The sequence below is a fragment of the Cherax quadricarinatus genome, chromosome 3 (assembly GCF_038502225.1).
Source record: "Cherax quadricarinatus isolate ZL_2023a chromosome 3, ASM3850222v1, whole genome shotgun sequence".
NCBI classification, from domain to species: domain Eukaryota; kingdom Metazoa; phylum Arthropoda; class Malacostraca; order Decapoda; family Parastacidae; genus Cherax; species Cherax quadricarinatus.
Window position 1 is genome coordinate 67,893,334 of NC_091294.1, and position 18,801 is coordinate 67,912,134.

Consider the following 18,801-nt stretch of genomic DNA (forward strand, 5'->3'; position numbering starts at 1 on the left):
AGGTAATGAACTCACAATTTACAAAGGTAATGAACTCACAATTTACAAAGGTAATGAACTCCAGGTAGGTCTGGTCACAATCATGACAAGTTACAAAGGTATTTACAGATTACACCTCGGACCAAATTACATCAAATTACTTGTTTAGCTGCCTGGAGGTACTGTAATTCATGTAGACCATACGAAATGTAAACTTTGCCAGACTATTGTCACACCCTGCGTCATTATGTACTGGAATGCGAAAAAATTAATGAGTTCAGAGACAGCCATGTGTGGATGCCATGCTCAGGATAAAGCGCAAATTCTCGATCATTTACCGAATTTACGAGACGAATTCCAGCGATACTTTCCGGAGGTGGACAATACTGGGAATATTGGGAATGGGTTATCTTTCATCAGGAATCCATTCACAACAGATATTATTATAGTCTTCCAGGGGATCTGCAGGAGATTTTTTTTAGACCTGAATCTGAATATTATTTAGCTGTTTAAAGCGTGCATTAGCAGCTGGCCTATGAGAAAATTTTGGGCCACTATGACAGGAAGTTACCCAAATCTGTAGATCAGGTCCTGATCCACCACGAGACCTGGCCATGGACTGGGCTGTGGGGGCGTCGACCCCCGGGACACCCTCCAGGTATATATTCAGATTTTTGCACTTTTATTGAACAAATATATACAAGACGTGCTGTTGGAGTGTGAGCAAAGTAACATTTATGAAGGGATTCAGGGAAACCGGCAGGCCGGACTTGAGTCCTGGAGATGGGAAGTACAGTGCCTGCACTCTGAAGGAGGGGTGTTAATGTTGCAGTTTAAAAACTGTAGTGTAAAGCACCCTTCTGGCAAGACAGTGATGGAGTGAATGATGGTGAAAGTTTTTCTTTTTCGGGCCACCCTGCCTTGGTGGGAATCGGCCGGTGTGATAATAAAAAAAAAAATACAAGACTATTTATTAAACATAATTAATTTTACTGAAATCTACTGCGTACTAGTGGCTTTCTTTTGTGCCTAATATTTTATTACACACAACTACATTATCTGTGTACCACTGTTATGGATGTGGGGTAATGAAAGAGAAGAGTAACAATAAGCGAAATTGGTTGGGCATATACATAAGTATAATTAACATACACAGTGTAAATTACTTGGGGTAATCCAAAAAAAGTGACTTATTCCTCTAAACATTAAAAAAAACTTGTCATTGAGGAGTCCAAAAACAATGTTAATACATAAATTTAAAACCAAAATGTTCGTAATCTATTATTATTATTATTTCTCAAAAAGGAAGAGGTGTTGGAAGAAATTTTTTGACTGGCCTGATGGTGTTTGGAGTGAAGGCAGCTTATGACGTACATGGTGGGCGCCTTAGCTGGCCCACTCACCATAATTAAGATCAAAGTGGGCGCCTCAGCTGGCCCACTCACCATAATTAACATCAAAGTGGGCGCCTCAGCTGGCCCACTCACCATAATTAAGATCAAAGTGGGCACCCCAGCTGGCCCACTCACCATAATTAAGATCAAAATGGGCGCCTCAGCTGGCCCACTAAACTAAGATCAAAGTGGGCGACTCAGCTGGCCCACTCACCATAATTAAGATCAAACACATATACAACAAATTTCCAAAAAAAATTCCAAGACCGTAGGCAAACTATCAAAGATACGGTACTATGTTCTACAGTCAGCCCTCCTGGCCCTATATCACTCACTTATTTACCCCTATCTCACCTATGGAATTTGTGCATGGGGCTCAACAACAATAAACTATCTCAGACCACTAATCACCCAACAAAAGGCTGCAGTCAGAATGATAACAAATTCCTACTACAGGCAGCACACTCCACCAATATTCAAAACTCTAAACCTACTCACAATACAAAACATCCATACTTATTACTGCACGTACTACATAGAACACTTAATTCTGATATAAACACTCCCCTCAAACATCTCCTTGCCAACCTCAACAGAACACATGACCATAACACAAGGCACAGATCACTCTTTGATGTTCCTCGTGTCCATCTCACACTATGTAAAAACTCAATGCACATAAAAGGCCCTAAAATCTGGAATTCATTACCTGTGAATATAAAAGAAACACTGTTTATAAATTCAAGTCTCTTCTCAAAAATCACTTACTCACCCACAACTAAATAAATACTGAATAATTTTATCTTATAAATTGTATCTCATAAATGTTTCTCATAATTGTATCTTATAAATGTCTAACCTGTGACCCAATCAAACTTTGTTATTTTTTAATTACATTACCTAACAGAATATTCCATTCTACTGAATGTACAGCAACACAGTAAATGACCATATGACCTGTCTTTGTAATACTCATTTGTGCTAAATTGTTATCTGTTTACAATAATGTTTTTAACACTGAATATATCATTGCTTAGTTAATCTTAAGTTAATTTTAAGCCTGCCCATAATGTTCTGCATACAAGGTGCTTTGGCATGTTGCACTGTAATAACTGTATTCTTTTGTACTTTCTGTATCATGCTCAGATTAATAAATAAATAAATAAATAAAGTGGGCGCCTCAGCTACCCACTCAACTAAGATCAAAGTGGGCGCCTCAGCTGGCCCACTAACCATAATTAAGATCAAAGTGGGCGCCTCAGATGGGCCACTAACCATAATTAAGATCAAAGTGGGCGCCTCAGATGGGTCACTAACTATAATTAAGATCAAAGTGGGCGCCTCAGCTGGCCCATTCACCTCACTAAGATCAAAGTGGGCGGCTCAGCTGGCCCACTCACCTCACATTAAGATCAAAGTGGGCGCCTCAGCTGGCCCACTCACCTCACTAAGATCAAAGTGGGCGCCTCAGCTGGCCCACTCACCTCACATTAAGATCAAAGTGGGCGCTTCAGCTGGCCCACTCACCTCACTAATAACCACTCAACAACATTCCTGAACATCGGCACAAAACGACGTTTAAAGTGACCAGGAGAGTGACAACAGTGGTAGAGGAAGTGAGAGACGTGAGGCAACTGTTGGAGGTGATGGAGTGTTAGCAAGTTGTTGTACAGTGTTTTAAAACATGTGTTGGCCAGCACCTGCCTCTGCTGCTGCTGCTGCTGCTGCTGCCGCCGCCGCCTTCACCTCAGTAACACTGAGTGGGACTCAACGCCTGCGAGCTGAGTACGTTGTTCCTAGCTGCCCTCTCTACATCTGTTATTACTGCTAACAACTACACTCTTGCTTGTTGCTACGTGGAACAGGTGTGTGTAGAAGTGTTTACTCTGCTGACAGGAGCGGAGCTGCAGCTCCTGGGCCCACTTCAAGTGTTAACTGTTCAGTATCTTGCTCTAGGCTGCCTCTACTGAAGGCTCTTAATCCAAGGAATGTGAGCCACCCCAGCTTAAGCTTGATAAGCCTCTCTTTCAGCTTAAGACCGAAATGGATTTTGCATTAATTAGTGTCTTTTTTTTGTGCCTACCATTTTGCTGGTGTATCTACATTATATGTATGACTCGAGGAATATAACATAATCAAGCTTGATGAGCTTCTTCATCTCAAGCTTGATAAGCATGGATGTTATTTGACTGTTGTGGGTTGCATCCTGGGGGATAAGATTAAAAGACCCAATGGAAGTAAGAGAGTGATAATGCACTGCCTGGGTGGCTAACCCTCCCTGGGTTAAAACCCCAGTAAAATTTTATTTTGCTGTCACTTGTATGTCTTTTATGTATATTGTGATCACATCTCAATGGAAATAAGTCACTTTGTCTGACTTTTTTGGGTTATCCAAGGTTCTCCACACTTGTGCTGCTATGTATGATAATCTGTGTAACTATTTGTGTGTACCTGAATAAACTTGCTTATCTCCCCCTCCCCTTAACTCTGGCAATGACGTGAGGTTCAGTTCCTCTAGTAGCTCGTGGTTGTCCATTGGACTTTAAATCAAATTTTTGGAAGTTACCAGCATCCACTTGGCAGAACTCAGACATTACACATTTCAAATACATCACTGCCTATAAATGCAAAAGACTTGGTAGGTGGTATGGCATCCCCCCAATCAAAAGTAGGGGAGCCACAAGTACACTAAGAGTGCCAGGGGCCCGAGATTGTTCAACTGCCTCCCGGCATACATAAGGGATATTACCAATAGACCCTTCAATAAAACCTTCAAAACTAGGGATGCCAAGCCCATGATGATCCTCTTCAAATTGCTTGTTCTCTCTAGGCTGGAATACTGCTGTAAACTAATAACCCTCTTCAAGGCTAGAGACATTGCAGACCTGGAGAGCGTACAGAGAACTTTCACGGCACACATAAGTACCATACTGGAGTTTACCTGGAGAGAGTTTCGGGGGTCAACGCCCCCGCGGCCCGGTCTGTGACCAGGCCTCCTGGTGGATCAGCGCCTGATCAACCAGGCTGTTGCTGCTGGCTGCACGCAAACCAACGTACGAGCCACAGCCCGGCTGATCAGGAACTGACTTTAGGTGCTTGTCCAGTGCCAGCTTGAAGACTGCCAGGGGTCTGTTGGTAATCCCCCTTATGTGTGCTGGGAGGCAGTTGAACAGTCTCGGGCCCCTGACACTTATTGTATGGTCTCTTAACGTGCTAGTGACACCCCTGCTTTTCATTGGGGGGATGGTGCATCGTCTGCCAAGTCTTTTGCTTTCGTAGTGAGTGATTTTCGTGTGCAAGTTCGGTACTAGTCCCTCTAGGATTTTCCAGGTGTATATAATCATGTATCTCTCCCTCCTGCGTTCCAGGGAATACAGGTTTAGAAACCTCAAGCGCTCCCAGTAATTGAGGTGTTTTATCTCCGTTATGCGCGCCGTGAAAGTTCTCTGTACATTTTCTAGGTCGGCAATTTCACCTGCCTTGAAAGGTGCTGTTAGAGTGCAGCAATATTCCAGCCTAGATAGAACAAGTGACCTGAAGAGTGTCATCATGGGCTTGGCCTCCCTAGTTTTGAAGGTTCTCATTATCCATCCTGTCATTTTTCTAGCAGATGCGATTGATACAATGTTATGGTCCTTGAAGGTGAGATCCTCCGACATAATCACTCCCAGGTCTTTGACGTTGGTGTTTCGCTCTATTTTGTGGCCAGAATTTGTTTTGTACTCTGATGAAGATTTAATTTCCTCATGTTTACCATATCTGAGTAATTGAAATTTCTCATCGTTGAACTTCATATTGTTTTCTGCAGCCCACTGAAAGATTTGGTTGATGTCTGCCATAAGGCACCTAAATTACTGGGAACGGTTGAACGTCCTTGATCTGTATTTCCTGGAACGCAGGCGAGAGAGACACATGATAATATACACTTGGAAGGTCCTGGAGGGATTGATACCAAACTGCACACAAAAATCACTCCCTATGAAAACAAAAGACTCGGCAGGAGATGTAACATTCCCCCGATGAAAAGCAGGGGTGCCACGAGTACACTGAGAGACAACACAATAAGTGTCTGGGGCCCAAGACTGTTCAGCTGCCTTCCAGCATACATAAGGGGGATTACCAATAGACCCCTGGCTGTCTTCAAGAAGGCACTGGACAGGCACCTAAAGTCAGTACCTGACCAACCGAGCTGTGGCTCGTACGTCAATTTGCGGTGCGGCCAGCAGTAACAGCCTGGTTAATCAAACTCTGATCCACCATGAGGCCTGATCTCAGACTGAGCTGTGGGGGCGTTGACCCCCGAAACCCTTTCCAGGTAAACCCCTGGCTGTCTTCAAGAGGGAGATGGACAGGCAGGTAAAGTCAGTACCAGTTCAGGCGGGCTGTGGTTCATGTGTTGGTTTGTGTGTTGCCAGCAGTGACTAGTAAGTAAGTGGTTGATCAGGCCCTGATCTACTGCGAGGCTTGGTCATGGACCTTGCCATGGGGACATTGACCCTTGGAACACCCTCCAGGTATACGTGTAACCTATTTACATCATGGAATAAGTGATTCTGGTGCAAATTTTATTTTGGGCAGTACAGTGGTTACCCGACCTATGATATTAATCCGTTCCTGAGAGCCCATCATAAGACGAAATGATTGTAGGTTGAATTAATTTTCCCCATAAGAAATAATGGAAATCAAATTAATCCGTGCAAGACACACAAAAGTATGAAAAAAAATATTTTACCACATGAAATATACATTTTCTACTCTACTAAATGAAGAATAAATGACACTGTTATTGAAGATGCAGCAATGACTGATGAGAAACTGTGTTCTGGGAGTGCCTTTTCCTCCTGAGTAATGTAGGTCCTGTTTGGCATTTTCTTCCAGAACAGGCCTTATCACACTGTGTATGCCACTATGATTCTTAAATCTTTCAAACCAACCTTTGCTGGCTTTAAATTCACCAATATGAGCACTAGTTCCAGGCATTTTTTCCTGTTCACCTGGGTGTCAGTCGATTGGTGTGGGTCGCATCCTGGGAGACAAGATTAACCCTTTGAGGGTCGACAGGCCCTCTCCGAAACTCGTTCTCAGGGTCGGCCAAATTTAAAAAAAAAAATTATTTTCACTTATGAAAAGATAGAGAATCTTTTCCCGATCATAAGGACACCAGAAGTTTGAAATTTGATGGAAAACTTACGGAATTATGCTCTCGCAAAGTTAGCGGTCTCGGCGATGTTTACGCATCGGCGATTTTGCCCACTTTGAGGCCCATTTTCGGCCAATTCCACTGTACTAGTCGACAAAAAACATGAATATTTCGCTAGAACTCCATTTTTTTCTATCGAATGGGTGCAAGAAACCACCCATTTATGAAATTCAACTATCCAGTACAGTGGTCAGAAATTAGCAATTTTGCCAATTTCACACAAATTTCAAAAGATGCCAATTTCCGAATAGGGTCCAGAATAAACAAGAAAGACATTCCTGGCACTAAAATGACATTTCCTCTGGTCATTAGTCACGTCTCAAGGCCCCTCTTATATTCTTTTGCTTTCCACTTTGAATTTTTATTCTCACAAAAAAATATAAGATTTACTGTTATGCAGACTACTGCATTAGTGTAAAAAATGGTATAAATATTATTGGTGCACTTGTGAAAGAATATTAGACTCACCAGTTGACGTGTATTGCACGCTTGGCACGATTTGTTTACTTTTGAAATTTGGTAAAAATCGAACATTTCTGCTACTTTGAGCTCAATTTCAAGGTACCTTTCATTGTAAAACCAGTCAAAATCACCTCAATTTCTGTAATATGTCTTCAGTTCTATAAAATGAGACCAAGAAAACTAGAATACAACAATAAATACCATACGAAAATACAGTGCAAAGTCGCTGTTTTATTCCAAAAAAATGGTCAAAGTTTTTTTTTTCTCATTATGCACTGTGTGCTGCAGGATTTTTTTTAGACTGTGCACACTGACCACATAGACCCATTCTTTCATATGAAGGCCTACCAGCTTTCTCCCACTAGATTTGAGGGCGCTAGAATTTAGGCGTACTAGTACGTCAAAAACCCTGGGTCGTAAGCCGTACTAGTACGTCCGAAACCCTCAAAGGGTTAAGGACCCCAATGGAAATAAGTTAGTCCTCGATGTCACACTGACTTTTTGGGATTATCCTGGGTGGCTATCCCTCTGGGGTTAATTGTTTCTCGGTATTCTCGATAAGCCACACCAACAACGGTGCTACAGCAGCAGCAGCTGACGGTGCTACAGCAGCAGCAGCTGATGGTGCTACAGCAGCAGCAGCTGATGGTGCTACAGCAGCAGCAGCTGACGGTGCTACAGCAGCAGCAGCTGACGGTGCTACAGCAGCAGCAGCTGACGGTGCTACAGCAGCAGCAGCTGACGGTGCTACAGCAGCAGCAGCTGACGGTGCTACAGCAGCAGCAGCTGACGGTGCTACAGCAGCAGCAGCTGACGGTGCTGCAGCAGCTGACGGTGTAGCAGCAGCAGCAGCTGAAGGTGCTACAGCAGCAGCAGCAGCAGCAGCAACAGCTGATGGTGCTACAACAGCAGCAGCAGCAGCTGACGGTGCTACAGCAGCAGCAGCTGACGGTGCTACAGCAGCAGCAGCTGACGGTGCTACAGCAGCAGCAGCTGACGGTGCTACAGCAGCAGCAGCTGACGGTGCTACAGCAGCAGCAGCTGACGGTGTAGCAGCAACAGCTGATGGTGCTACAACAGCAGCAGCAGCAGCAGCTGATGGTGCTACAGCAGCTGCTGATGGTGCTACAGCAGCAGCAGCAGCTGACGGTGCTACAGCAGCAGCAGCAGCTGACGGTGCTACAGCAGCAGCAGCAGCTGACGGTGCTACAGCAGCAGCAGCAGCTGACGGTGCTACAGCAGCAGCAGCAGCTGACGGTGCTACAGCAGCAGCAGCAGCTGACGGTGCTACAGCAGCAGCAGCAGCTGACGGTGCTACAGCAGCAGCAGCAGCTGACGGTGCTACAGCAGCAGCAGCTGATGCTGCTACAGCAGCAGCAGCAGCAGCAGCAGGTGACTGTGGTACGATAGTATTTCGATAATATTTCTCACCCTTTTTACCACAGGGTTGGCACTGAAAGCTTTCTTTGTGCTCATGGTGGGTTATTTAGCAGTTAGAAGCACTAAAAACACTGGAATAATGCAAAATATTCCGAATGTATGCTTGGGAGCGACCGCTCTGGCTTGTAAACATTGGCACACTAACTGAAGGCAGGCCAACTGAGGCACGCTCAGGTGGACAGACATATGGACGCGTACCAGACGAATGCTGTAGGTCGAGTTTTTCAACGTACGTCGGGGTCAAATTTTTACGCTGAAAAGCATCGTAGGTCAGTTTTAATGTAGGTTGGGGACATCGTACGTAGGGGGTCCACTGTGTTAATGAAAATTACTTAGGTTGGATTAGGATTGGATAGGTTAGGATACATTATGTGAGGTTAGGATACATCACGTCAGGTTAGGATACATCACGTCAGGTTAGGATACATCACGTCAGGTTAGGATACATCACGTCAGGTTAGGATACATCACGTCAGGTTAGGATACATCACGTCAGGTTAGGATACATTACATAAGGTTAGGATGCATTACATAAGGTTTGGATACATTACGTAAGTTTAGGATGCATTAAGCATTGTAAAGTTAAGGTTAGGTTAGTTACATTTGGTTAGGTTACATAACTTAACCTGAAACTGCCACCCTTGTCTGCTTACACTTGACTAGATGCAAGACTGCATGACATTAATAAATATTAATTTTTCTCTTGTATCTCCCAAATTTGCACAAGAATTGATTATACAGTATATTTCATAATGTACATAAGTTTGTGTTCAAAAGTGTAAAATACTGACATAGTTTCATTGAGTAGTTATCAGTAACTGTTACCAAATTTTGTGTACTTTACCTCAAAAATATTACATAGTTAACCTGCACATAGGAGAATGAAATTTATGATGATGTTTTTGCCCGACTTGAGCCATTAACTAGTTACACAGTCCAGGTTGGACCGAAATGTCATCATAAGTTTCATTCTCTTATGTACAGGTTATTGCATATTTATGTCATGGTATTGTACCTTTTTTATTCTCAAAAAAATTTAAAAAAAAAATGTTTAAATACATCTTGTTTGGGTGTCCTGTAGCTTAGTCATATAATGTTAAGTTCATGATCATCACAACCCAAGTTTGATTTATGGACGAGTCTGCTTATGCCTGTTAACTATTTTCGCTTACTAGTAAAAACCTGTGCTAAAATATACTTTATTCAGGAAGTTTTTTAGGAGTTTCCAGTCAGCATTATACTGTAGTAGGCATAACTGTATGATTCATGGTAAATTATGGAAAGTTTACATCTGATAATGCAACGGTCATATAAGTCAAATACAATGAACCCCCGACTTATGAAGGCCTCATCTAACGATAAAATCGACTTACGAAGCATTTCAGCATAAAAAATTTTCCCCGACGTATGAACAAAAACTCAACTTACATCATTCATCCCGAATGGGTCCACACGACCCTCTGGCCTGAGTGCCCCTTAGCTGCCCTGCCTTCAGTTAGTGTGCCAATGTTTACAAGTCAGTGAGGTCGTTCCCACACATACATGCGGTACATTTTGTATTATACCAGTGATTTTAGTGCTTGTAACTGCTAAATAAGCCACCAAGGGCCCAAAGAAAGCCTCTAGTGTCAACCCTGTGGTAAAAAGGGTGAAAATTACAATCAAAATGAAGAAAGAGATAATCACAAAATATGAGAGTGGAGTACATGTCTTCGAGCTGGCCAAGTTGTACAACAAACTCCAATCAACCATCGCTACTATCTTGGCCAACAAAAAGGCAATCAAGGAAGCTGTTGTTGCAAAAGGTGCAAGTATCTTTTCGAAACACAGATTGCAAGTACTCGAAGCTGTTGAGAGACTGTTATTGGTGTGGATAAATGAAAAACAAATATCAGAAGATGGCATCTCTCAAGCGATCATATGTGAAAAGGCAAGGCAGTTGCATGACAATTTAATTAAAAAAATTCTGCAACTAGTGGTGATGTGAGTGAATTTAAGGCCAGCAAAAGTTGGTTTGAGAGATTTAAGAATCGTAGTGGCATACACAGTGTGATAAGGCATGGTGAGACTGCCAGTTCGGACCAAAAAGCAGCTGAAACATATGTGCAGGAATTCCAAGGATACATAGAGGCTGAAGGATTGCAGCTCCAACAAGTGTTTAATTGTGATGAAACAAGCCTATTTTGGAAGAAAATGCCAAACAGGACCTACATTACACAGGAGGAAAAAGCACTCCCAGGACACAAGCCTATGAAGGACAGGGTTACTGTAATGATGTGTAGTAATGGTACTGGGGATTGCAGAGTGAAGCCTCTACTCGTGTATCACTCTGAAGCTCCCAGAGTGTTCAAGAAAAGCAATGTCATCAAGGCTAATTTGTATGTGATGTGGAGGGCAAACAGTAAGGCATGGGTCACTAGGGACATTTTCTATGACTGGTTTTACCATGTGTTTGGCCCCACTGTGAAAAATTACTTCCTGGAAAATAAATTGGACCTTAAGTGCCTCCTGGTATTAGACAATGCTCCTGCTCATCCTTCAGACTTGCCAGAGCGAATTTCGGGGGAGTTGAGTTTTGTTAAAGCAAAGTTTTTGCCTCCTAATACCACTCCTCTCCTCCAGCCCATGGACCAGCAGGTCATATCAAATTTCTAAAAACTGTACACCAAAGCAATGTTTCAAAAGTGCTTTGAAATGACCTCAGACACTCGATTGACCCTAAGAGAGTTTTGGAAAGATCACTTTAGTATCCTCAATTGCATAAACCTTATAGGTAAGGCTTGGGAGGGAGTGACTAACAGGACCTTGAACTCTGCTTGGAGGAAATTGTGGCCAAAATTTGTAGAAGAGAGGGATTTTGAAGGGTTTGGGGCTAACTCTGAGGAGCCTATGCCAGTTGTGGAATCTGTTGTGGCATTGGAGGGCCTGACCCATGGCCGGGCTCAGGGAGTAGATAAACTCTCGAAACTCTTCAAAGGTATTCAAAGGTATTGGGGTTCAATCCTTGGAGTTGGAGGTTAGTGGGGAGGTTGTGGAAAAGTTGGTGGAAGTCGATGATGAAGAACTAACCAGTAATGAGTTGCAAGAGCATCTGCAACAGCAAGAGGCCACAACTGAGGAAAATGCTTCAGAGGAGGGGAGAGAGAAATTGAGGAAGTTGCCTTCTTCAATGATTAAGGAAATGTGTACAGTGTGGTCAAAGGTGCAAACCTTTATGGAGGAAAATCACTGTGACAGCCATTGCAAGCCGTACTGGTGACATTTACGATGACAGCGTTGTGAACCACTTTAGGAAAATCTTAAAGGAATGCGAGGTACAGAGCTCTATGGACAGATTTTTGGTGTGACAGAGGTCCAGTGACTCTCAAGTTGTTCCCAGTAGCATTAACCCTTTCAGGGTCCAGAGGCCAAATTTCAAAGTGTACACCAGGGTCCAAGAATTTAAAAAAAAAAAATTTGTTATTTTTTCCTATGAAATGGTAGAGAATCTTTTTCTGAAGGTAATAAAACAAAAAGTATGAAATTTGATGAAAAATTGACGAAATTATGCTCTCGTGAATTTTGATGTGTCAGCGATATTTACAAATCGGCGATTTTGCCGACTTTGACTCCCATTTTAAGCCAATTACATTATTCCTGTCGACCAAATTCTTAGCTATTTCACTAGTATTACTTCTATTCTATCGATTAAACACAAGAAATTGCCAAGTCAGCTGTTTCAACTACAAAATAAAGTGATCGGAAATTGGTAATTTGGCCAATTTAACACAAAGTTCAAAATATTCCAATTTCAAAATAGGGTCCAGAATAAACAATGTAGGTATTCCTGGCACTAAACTAACATTTCCTCTGTTCATTAGTTATGTTTTGAGGCTTTACAAATGAATTCCATTTTTATTTTTATTCACATAATGAATTTTTATTCAAACCAAAAAATAGAAGATTTACTGTTATGCAATGTTGTAATAATTGTACAAATATCATCACCACATTTGTGAATGTATATTAGACATACCAGCTGGTGCGTATTAGATGTGTGAGGTCGTTTGTTTACTCTTGAACATCGGCCAAAATTTAACATTTCCGATGCTTTGAGCTCAGTTTCAAGCCATTTCCAGTGCTAAAACCAATCAATATCATCTCTATTTCTGTAATATATCTTCCATTCTATGAAATGAGACCAAGAAATTGCAAATACAACTATAAAAAACATACGAAAAAACACTGCAAAGTCGCTGTTTTAATAAAAAATCACGGTCTCAGTTTTTTTTCTCTCATTATACACTGTGTGCTGCAGGATTTGTTTTATGTGGTGCAAACATACAACATTGATGTATTCTCTCATATCTAGGCCCAAATTTACCACTCACAGCTTATCAGAGTGAGCTGAGCACATGGCGTAGATCTACGGTTTGGACCATGAACGTAAAGCCGTAGATCTACGGCACAGACCCTGAAAGGGTTAAAAGAAGAAGGGAAGTAACCCCGGAAAAGGACTTGCTACCTAAAGTCCTTATGGAAAGGGATTCCCCTTGCAAAAAGTAATAAACCTCCATCTCCCCTCCTCCCATCCCATCACTCATCACTACATCTTCAATAAAGGTAAGTGTCATATATTCTTCAATTAGTACAGTACGTATATTGTGCATGTATCCTTCTTTTTGTGTGTATGAAAATGTACATTTCATATGGTATAAATTTTTTTTTTCATACTTTTGGGTGTCTGGAACGGATTAATTGGATTTCCATTATTTCTTATGGGGAAAATTAATTTAACTTAAGATAATTTTGTCTAACGATGAGCTCTCTGGAACGAATTACAGTGGAACCTCAAAAATCGAACTTAAAATCCATTGCAGGAGCTAGTTCTAAATTCGAAAAGTCTGAAATTCGAAGCAATGTTTTCCATAAGAAATAATGGAAATACAATTAATCCGTTCCAGAAACCCAAAAATATTCACAAAAAAAATACATTTTATAGAGAGTAATTACAGTTTTACATACACACAACAAATGCTATAGTCTTTAGTTATGTATAGTAATATAAAATAACATTTTTACTTACCTTTATTGAAGATTGGTGATGGCATCTGGAAGATAGGGAGGAGGAGAGAGGGAGTTGGGGTTATTGTTTGGAAGGAGAATCCCCCTCCATGAGGACTTCCGGTATCAAAGCCCTCATTGGGGTTGCTTCCCTTCTCTGTATTTTAATGCCACTAGGACCAGCTTGAGAGTCATTGGACCCCAGTCTCACAAAATAACTGTCTACAGTCCTCTGTTTTTGTCTCACAAAATAACTATCCACAGTCGTCTGTTTCTGTCTTGCAAAATAAATGTCCACAATCGTCTGTTTGTCTCACAAAATACAGTGGACCCCCGCATAACGATGGCATCGCATAGCGATTTTTCCGCATAACGATTACTTTTATCGCAAAATTTTTGCCCCGCATACCGATTAAAAACCCGCATACCGATTTTCGTCCGAGACGCGTCCAATGTGCCCTCACATGTGCCGGCCGTCCCATTGTTTACCAGCCAGCCTCCGCGGTAACATCCAAGCATACACTCGGAATATTTCGTATTATTACAGTGTTTTCGGTGGTGTTTCTGGAAAATAAGTGACCATGGGCCCCAAGAAAGCTTCTAGTGCCAACCCTGTGGTAAAAAGGGTGAGAATTAGTATGGAAATTAAGAAAGATTTTGAAGGGTTTGGGGCTAACCCTGAGAAGCCTATGCCAGTTGTGGAATCCATTGTGCCTACTTCAAAGATTAAGGAAATGTGTGCAGAGTGGTTTGAACTGCAAACCTTTATAGATGAAAATCACCCTGACACAGCTGTTGCAAGCCGTGCTTGTGACTATTTCAATGACAATGTTATGGCCCATTTTAGGAAAGTCTTGAAGAAACGGGAGGTACAGAGCTCTATGGACAGATTTGTTGTGCGACAGAGGTCCAGTGACTCTGAAGCTGGTCCTAGTGGCATTAAAAGAAGAAGGGAAGTAACCCCAGAAAAGGACTTGCTACCTCAAGTCCTAATGGAAGGGGATTCCCCTTCTAAACAGTAAGAAGATAATGCTCTCCCCTCCTCCCATCCCATCAATCATCACCAGATCTTCAATAAAAGTAAGTGTCATGTAATTGTGCATGCCTTTTTCAGTTTGTGTGTATTAAAATTAACATTTCATGTGGTAAAAAAAATTTTTTTTCATACTTTTGGGCGTCTTGCACGGATTAATTTTATTTCCATTATTTCTTATGGGGAAAATTAATTCGCATAACGATTATTTCGCATAACGATGAGCCCTCTTGCATGGATTAAAATCGTTAACCGGGGGTCCACTGTAACTCCACAGTTGTCTGTTTCTGTCTCACAAAATAACTCCACAGTCGTCTGTTTCTGTCTCACAAAATAACTGTCCACAATCGTCTGTTTGTCTCACAAAATAACTCCACAGTCGTCTGTTTCTGTCTCACAAAATAACTGTCCACAATCGTCTGTTTGTCACACAAAACTCCACAGTCTGTTTCTGTCTCACAAAATAACTGTCCACAGTCCTCTGTACATCCTGGCAAGCTCAACAAGTCTCACTCCAATCTCATACTTCTGTATTATTTCCTTCTTCACATCTATGGTGTTTCTCACTTTCTTTACCACAGGAGTACCACTAGCAAGTTTCTTTGGGCCCATGGCAGCTTATTTCACAGCCCCACAAGCACTAAACACAATTAAATAATCGTAAAATGTGTGAATGAGATTGCAGGTTAGTGTTCACTCAAGCATAAACAAAGCTAGATCTACTGCTCATGGCGCCTGCGCGGGGACGTGGACAGAGCGGGCCAGCGGACAGGTCCCGTACCCGGCGGTCCAAAAATAGGGGCGCGTTCGATAATAGGGACATAGTTTGTCCGAAAAAATGGTCTTATTTTCAAAACGTTCGATATGTGATATGTTCCATTTTTGAGGTTCCACTGTAATAACGTAAGTCGAGGGTCCACTGTAGTGTGTGTTATGGCTCCTATCCAGAGGAAGGATGCTAATGGAACCACATAATTTATCAGTTTGCCTGCAACATCTATGTGCCTTCCGAGCTATTGTATAAATTTTGTGCTGCTGTATGTAATATGGTGGTAATTATTTGAGTTATATTTACTGTATAGATAAGTCATACTACAGTGGACCCCCGCATAACGATTACCTCCGAATGCGACCAATTATGTAAGTGTATTTATGTAAGTGCGTTTGTACGTGTATGTTTGGGGGTCTGAAATGGACTAATCTACTTCACAATATTTCTTATGGGAACAAATTCGGACAGTACTGGCACCTGAACATACTTCTGGAGTGAAAAAATATCGTTAACCGGGGGTCCACTGTATAGTATAGTGGAACCTCGGCTTACGCAGAGGCGTTGCTAGGGTTGGTGTCACCCGGGGCGGCATCTTTGGTGTCACCCCCATGAAATCCAAGGGTGGGGGGATGGGGGGAGTAAAGTCAGTTACGTCACTACTGCATAACCAGTGACAAATGTTTAACAATGAGAACGTTTAAGGGCCATAAACTGAACAGGAGAATACTTCTCAACTTTATTAATGATAAAATAAGTAATCGTAGTAATAGTATTGAGGAAACATAAGCTCAAATATCACTTTGAGTACAGCTAACACATCCTACATTTATTATTCTTCAACAATGCCAAAAGGAAAAAACTTGAAAAATAAAGAAAAACATTGCAATATCAGAGAAACACTAGTTTTGATCTGACCTTGAGTACAGGTAGCATCTCAGTGAATCAGATCATACATTTCCTTGCCTTCAATCCTGCAAAATCATCTATCACCTCATCAAAATCAATGCTGTCAACTGACCCATTTTCTATGGATAACATTGCTATGTCAGAGATTCTGGATCGACTCATTGTGGACCGTAAATAGTTTTTAATCAGCTTCAACTTGGAGAAACTCCTTTCACAAGAAGCCACAGAAACACATATAGTAAGGAACAACCTCAGGCAGAGTGTCAGAGTTGGAAGAGATTCAATGAAATCCCATTCAACTATGAATGTTAGCACATCCAGTGCAGTCCAGTGCTTAATTTTTTCAAGATCAACAGCAGCAGCTTGCAGGTGCCTCCTTAGTCTTGGTATTTCAAGCATGAGCACATTCTTGCATATTTCATTATAGAAAACTGAGAGTCTTGAAGCCATCACCTGCAATTCTTCTTCAGTAGCTTGTACAAGATTCTTTGTTTGAACGACCACAAACATGGCTGCCACATCCTTGATTGCTTTTGATCGTATCTCGAGTTCATTATGAAAATGATCAATGCACTCCAACATCGCCCTCTTGTTTTCTTCCTGTTGAGTGAGTTCGGACTCCCTTGCCTGCTCCCCTGCCATCCTTTTCTTTAACCTGATTTTTCTCACTGTTGGAAATCCATACTTCTCATATTTCAAGAGTGCCTGTTGTATTGAATTTTCCACTATGCGATCTCGCCCTTCATTCAAAAATAATCACAGTGCCTCTAGCTTCACCACCACTTTGTCAAGAGTTAAATCCTTAGTCTGCAAGTACTGCTGTGCAAGCTATACCTCCCGAAGTATGTCACACCAGAAGTACAGATAACACAGAAATGTGAAATCCAAATTTTCCTGTGGATCGCAAAGAGCTTCAATTGCTGCCACAGATTTCTCAAAAAATTCTGCTACTGGTTTCACTGCATTGTAATGAGAACTCCATCTTGTTGTTGATAATCTTTTCAAAGAGATTGCAGTATGGTTCATTAATACATCCCATCGATGGGTGGAGGAGGCAAAGAATGTATACGCTGACTCAAGACTGCCAAAAAATTTTACACATGATGAATTCTCGGCAAAAGAATGCTGACCACAAGTTCAATGAATGGTCCACACAACCACTGAAAATTGCCTTCTTGTTCTTTTCTTTAAGAATGGCTTGTACACCTCCATGGACCCCAGTCATGGTGGCAGCATTGTCGTATCCCTGAGCATGGCACAGCATGAAGTCCAGTCCATCACTTTCCAGCTTTTTCAGGATATCAGAACTGATATCAGCAGCTTTTTTGCTCTTCAAAGGAAAAAACCAAGAAAAACTTCCTTCACTTGAACTCTTCCATCCTCCATTTGCATGTACCTAATAACTTCTGACATTTGGTCAGTGTGTGTCACATCTGGTGTGCTGTCAAACATAATGCTGTGGTATACAGCTCTCTTGATATCAGTAAGCCAGAACACTTAAAAACTCATTTTGAGTTGATGGCGAGAGATACGAAACTGATGACCCGTGTTCACTTGAGCTGCACTTCAGTCTCATTAGGTGCTCTTTTAGCACAGGATCATACTTAGCTATTAATTCAACCATCTCAAGAAAGTTTTCTCTATTTGATGAGAATTTGTCCTCCCTGTGGCCGTGAAATGCTAAGTTCTGTTTAGCCAGAAACAGTGTAATGTTGAGCAATCTGTACAATATTTCCTTCCACCTTTTCTTCTGGATTTCCATTGAAACAATTATTTCTGCATCTATGGTTTTGTTCACCTTTAAACCAGTTGCCATGGTTTTCCAATTCTCGAGGCAACGTAGGTGTTCATCAGAAGTTTCATGATTGTGTACTTTTGGGTTCAGCTTCCACCATATTTGAAACCCAGTCATAAACTTTGATGTTATACTTGTAACACTAGAGGTAAACAATCTACAGCAGTAACAGTATAATTTCCCACTGACAGGCGAGTATACCATCCATGGTCGCAAAACTTTCTCACCATTCTGCATCTGTTTGTAGAACCATTCGTTAGAAAGCTGACGCTCATCGCCTTTTGCATTTTTTCTCTTTGTAACACGAAAAGGGCCATCCTTGTTCTGATAAACATAACTTCCTCTTTTGATGATTTCAATCCTGGAATGGTCTGGAACTGGAACTTTCCAAGAAGAAACGTCACATATTGATGCTAACTCTTGCAGACTCTCATTCCCTTCATTCCTCTCACTTATAATACCATTGTTGGAGTCAGAATCAACATCAGTGTTATCAGTAAGATCATGACTAAAATTATTGGATGAACTCAGGCCATTGTCGGGCTTCTTGAGATATTGAACCATTGACTCAGCCATTTTTCACATTAGCTGAGCTTTTTCATTTTTTGCCTTCCTTTGTTGACATCTAAGAGGCCTCTTTGATTTATGCACTCTATGAGGCATGATATTATATCAGTGATCTGAAAAAAGAATGCCAGGTTCACCGGTTTGGTTCTACTGAACATTCGGTAATTTTTAATGGTGAAAAAGAAATAAATGGTGCCAATTCTTTTATCC

At 41.6% G+C, this 18,801-nt stretch overlaps 2 protein-coding genes across 2 annotated transcripts in view; one reads left to right on the plus strand and one right to left on the minus strand.

Moving 5' to 3' along the window:
- Window positions 1-2,801: 2,801 nt before the first annotated feature.
- Window positions 2,802-18,801, plus strand: part of Stlk (Ste20-like kinase) — a gene marked incomplete in the record, with an annotated part of 179,338 nt that continues 163,338 nt past the window's right edge. The window contains 1 exon segment of the mRNA XM_053800467.2: window positions 2,802-3,238.
- Window positions 17,185-18,600, minus strand: LOC138853877 (zinc finger MYM-type protein 1-like). Its single transcript, XM_070093401.1, is given in 3 exon segments — window positions 17,185-17,576; window positions 17,579-17,715; window positions 17,717-18,600. Coding segments are annotated over 3 exon segments (1,293 nt in total). The 3' UTR covers window positions 17,185-17,304.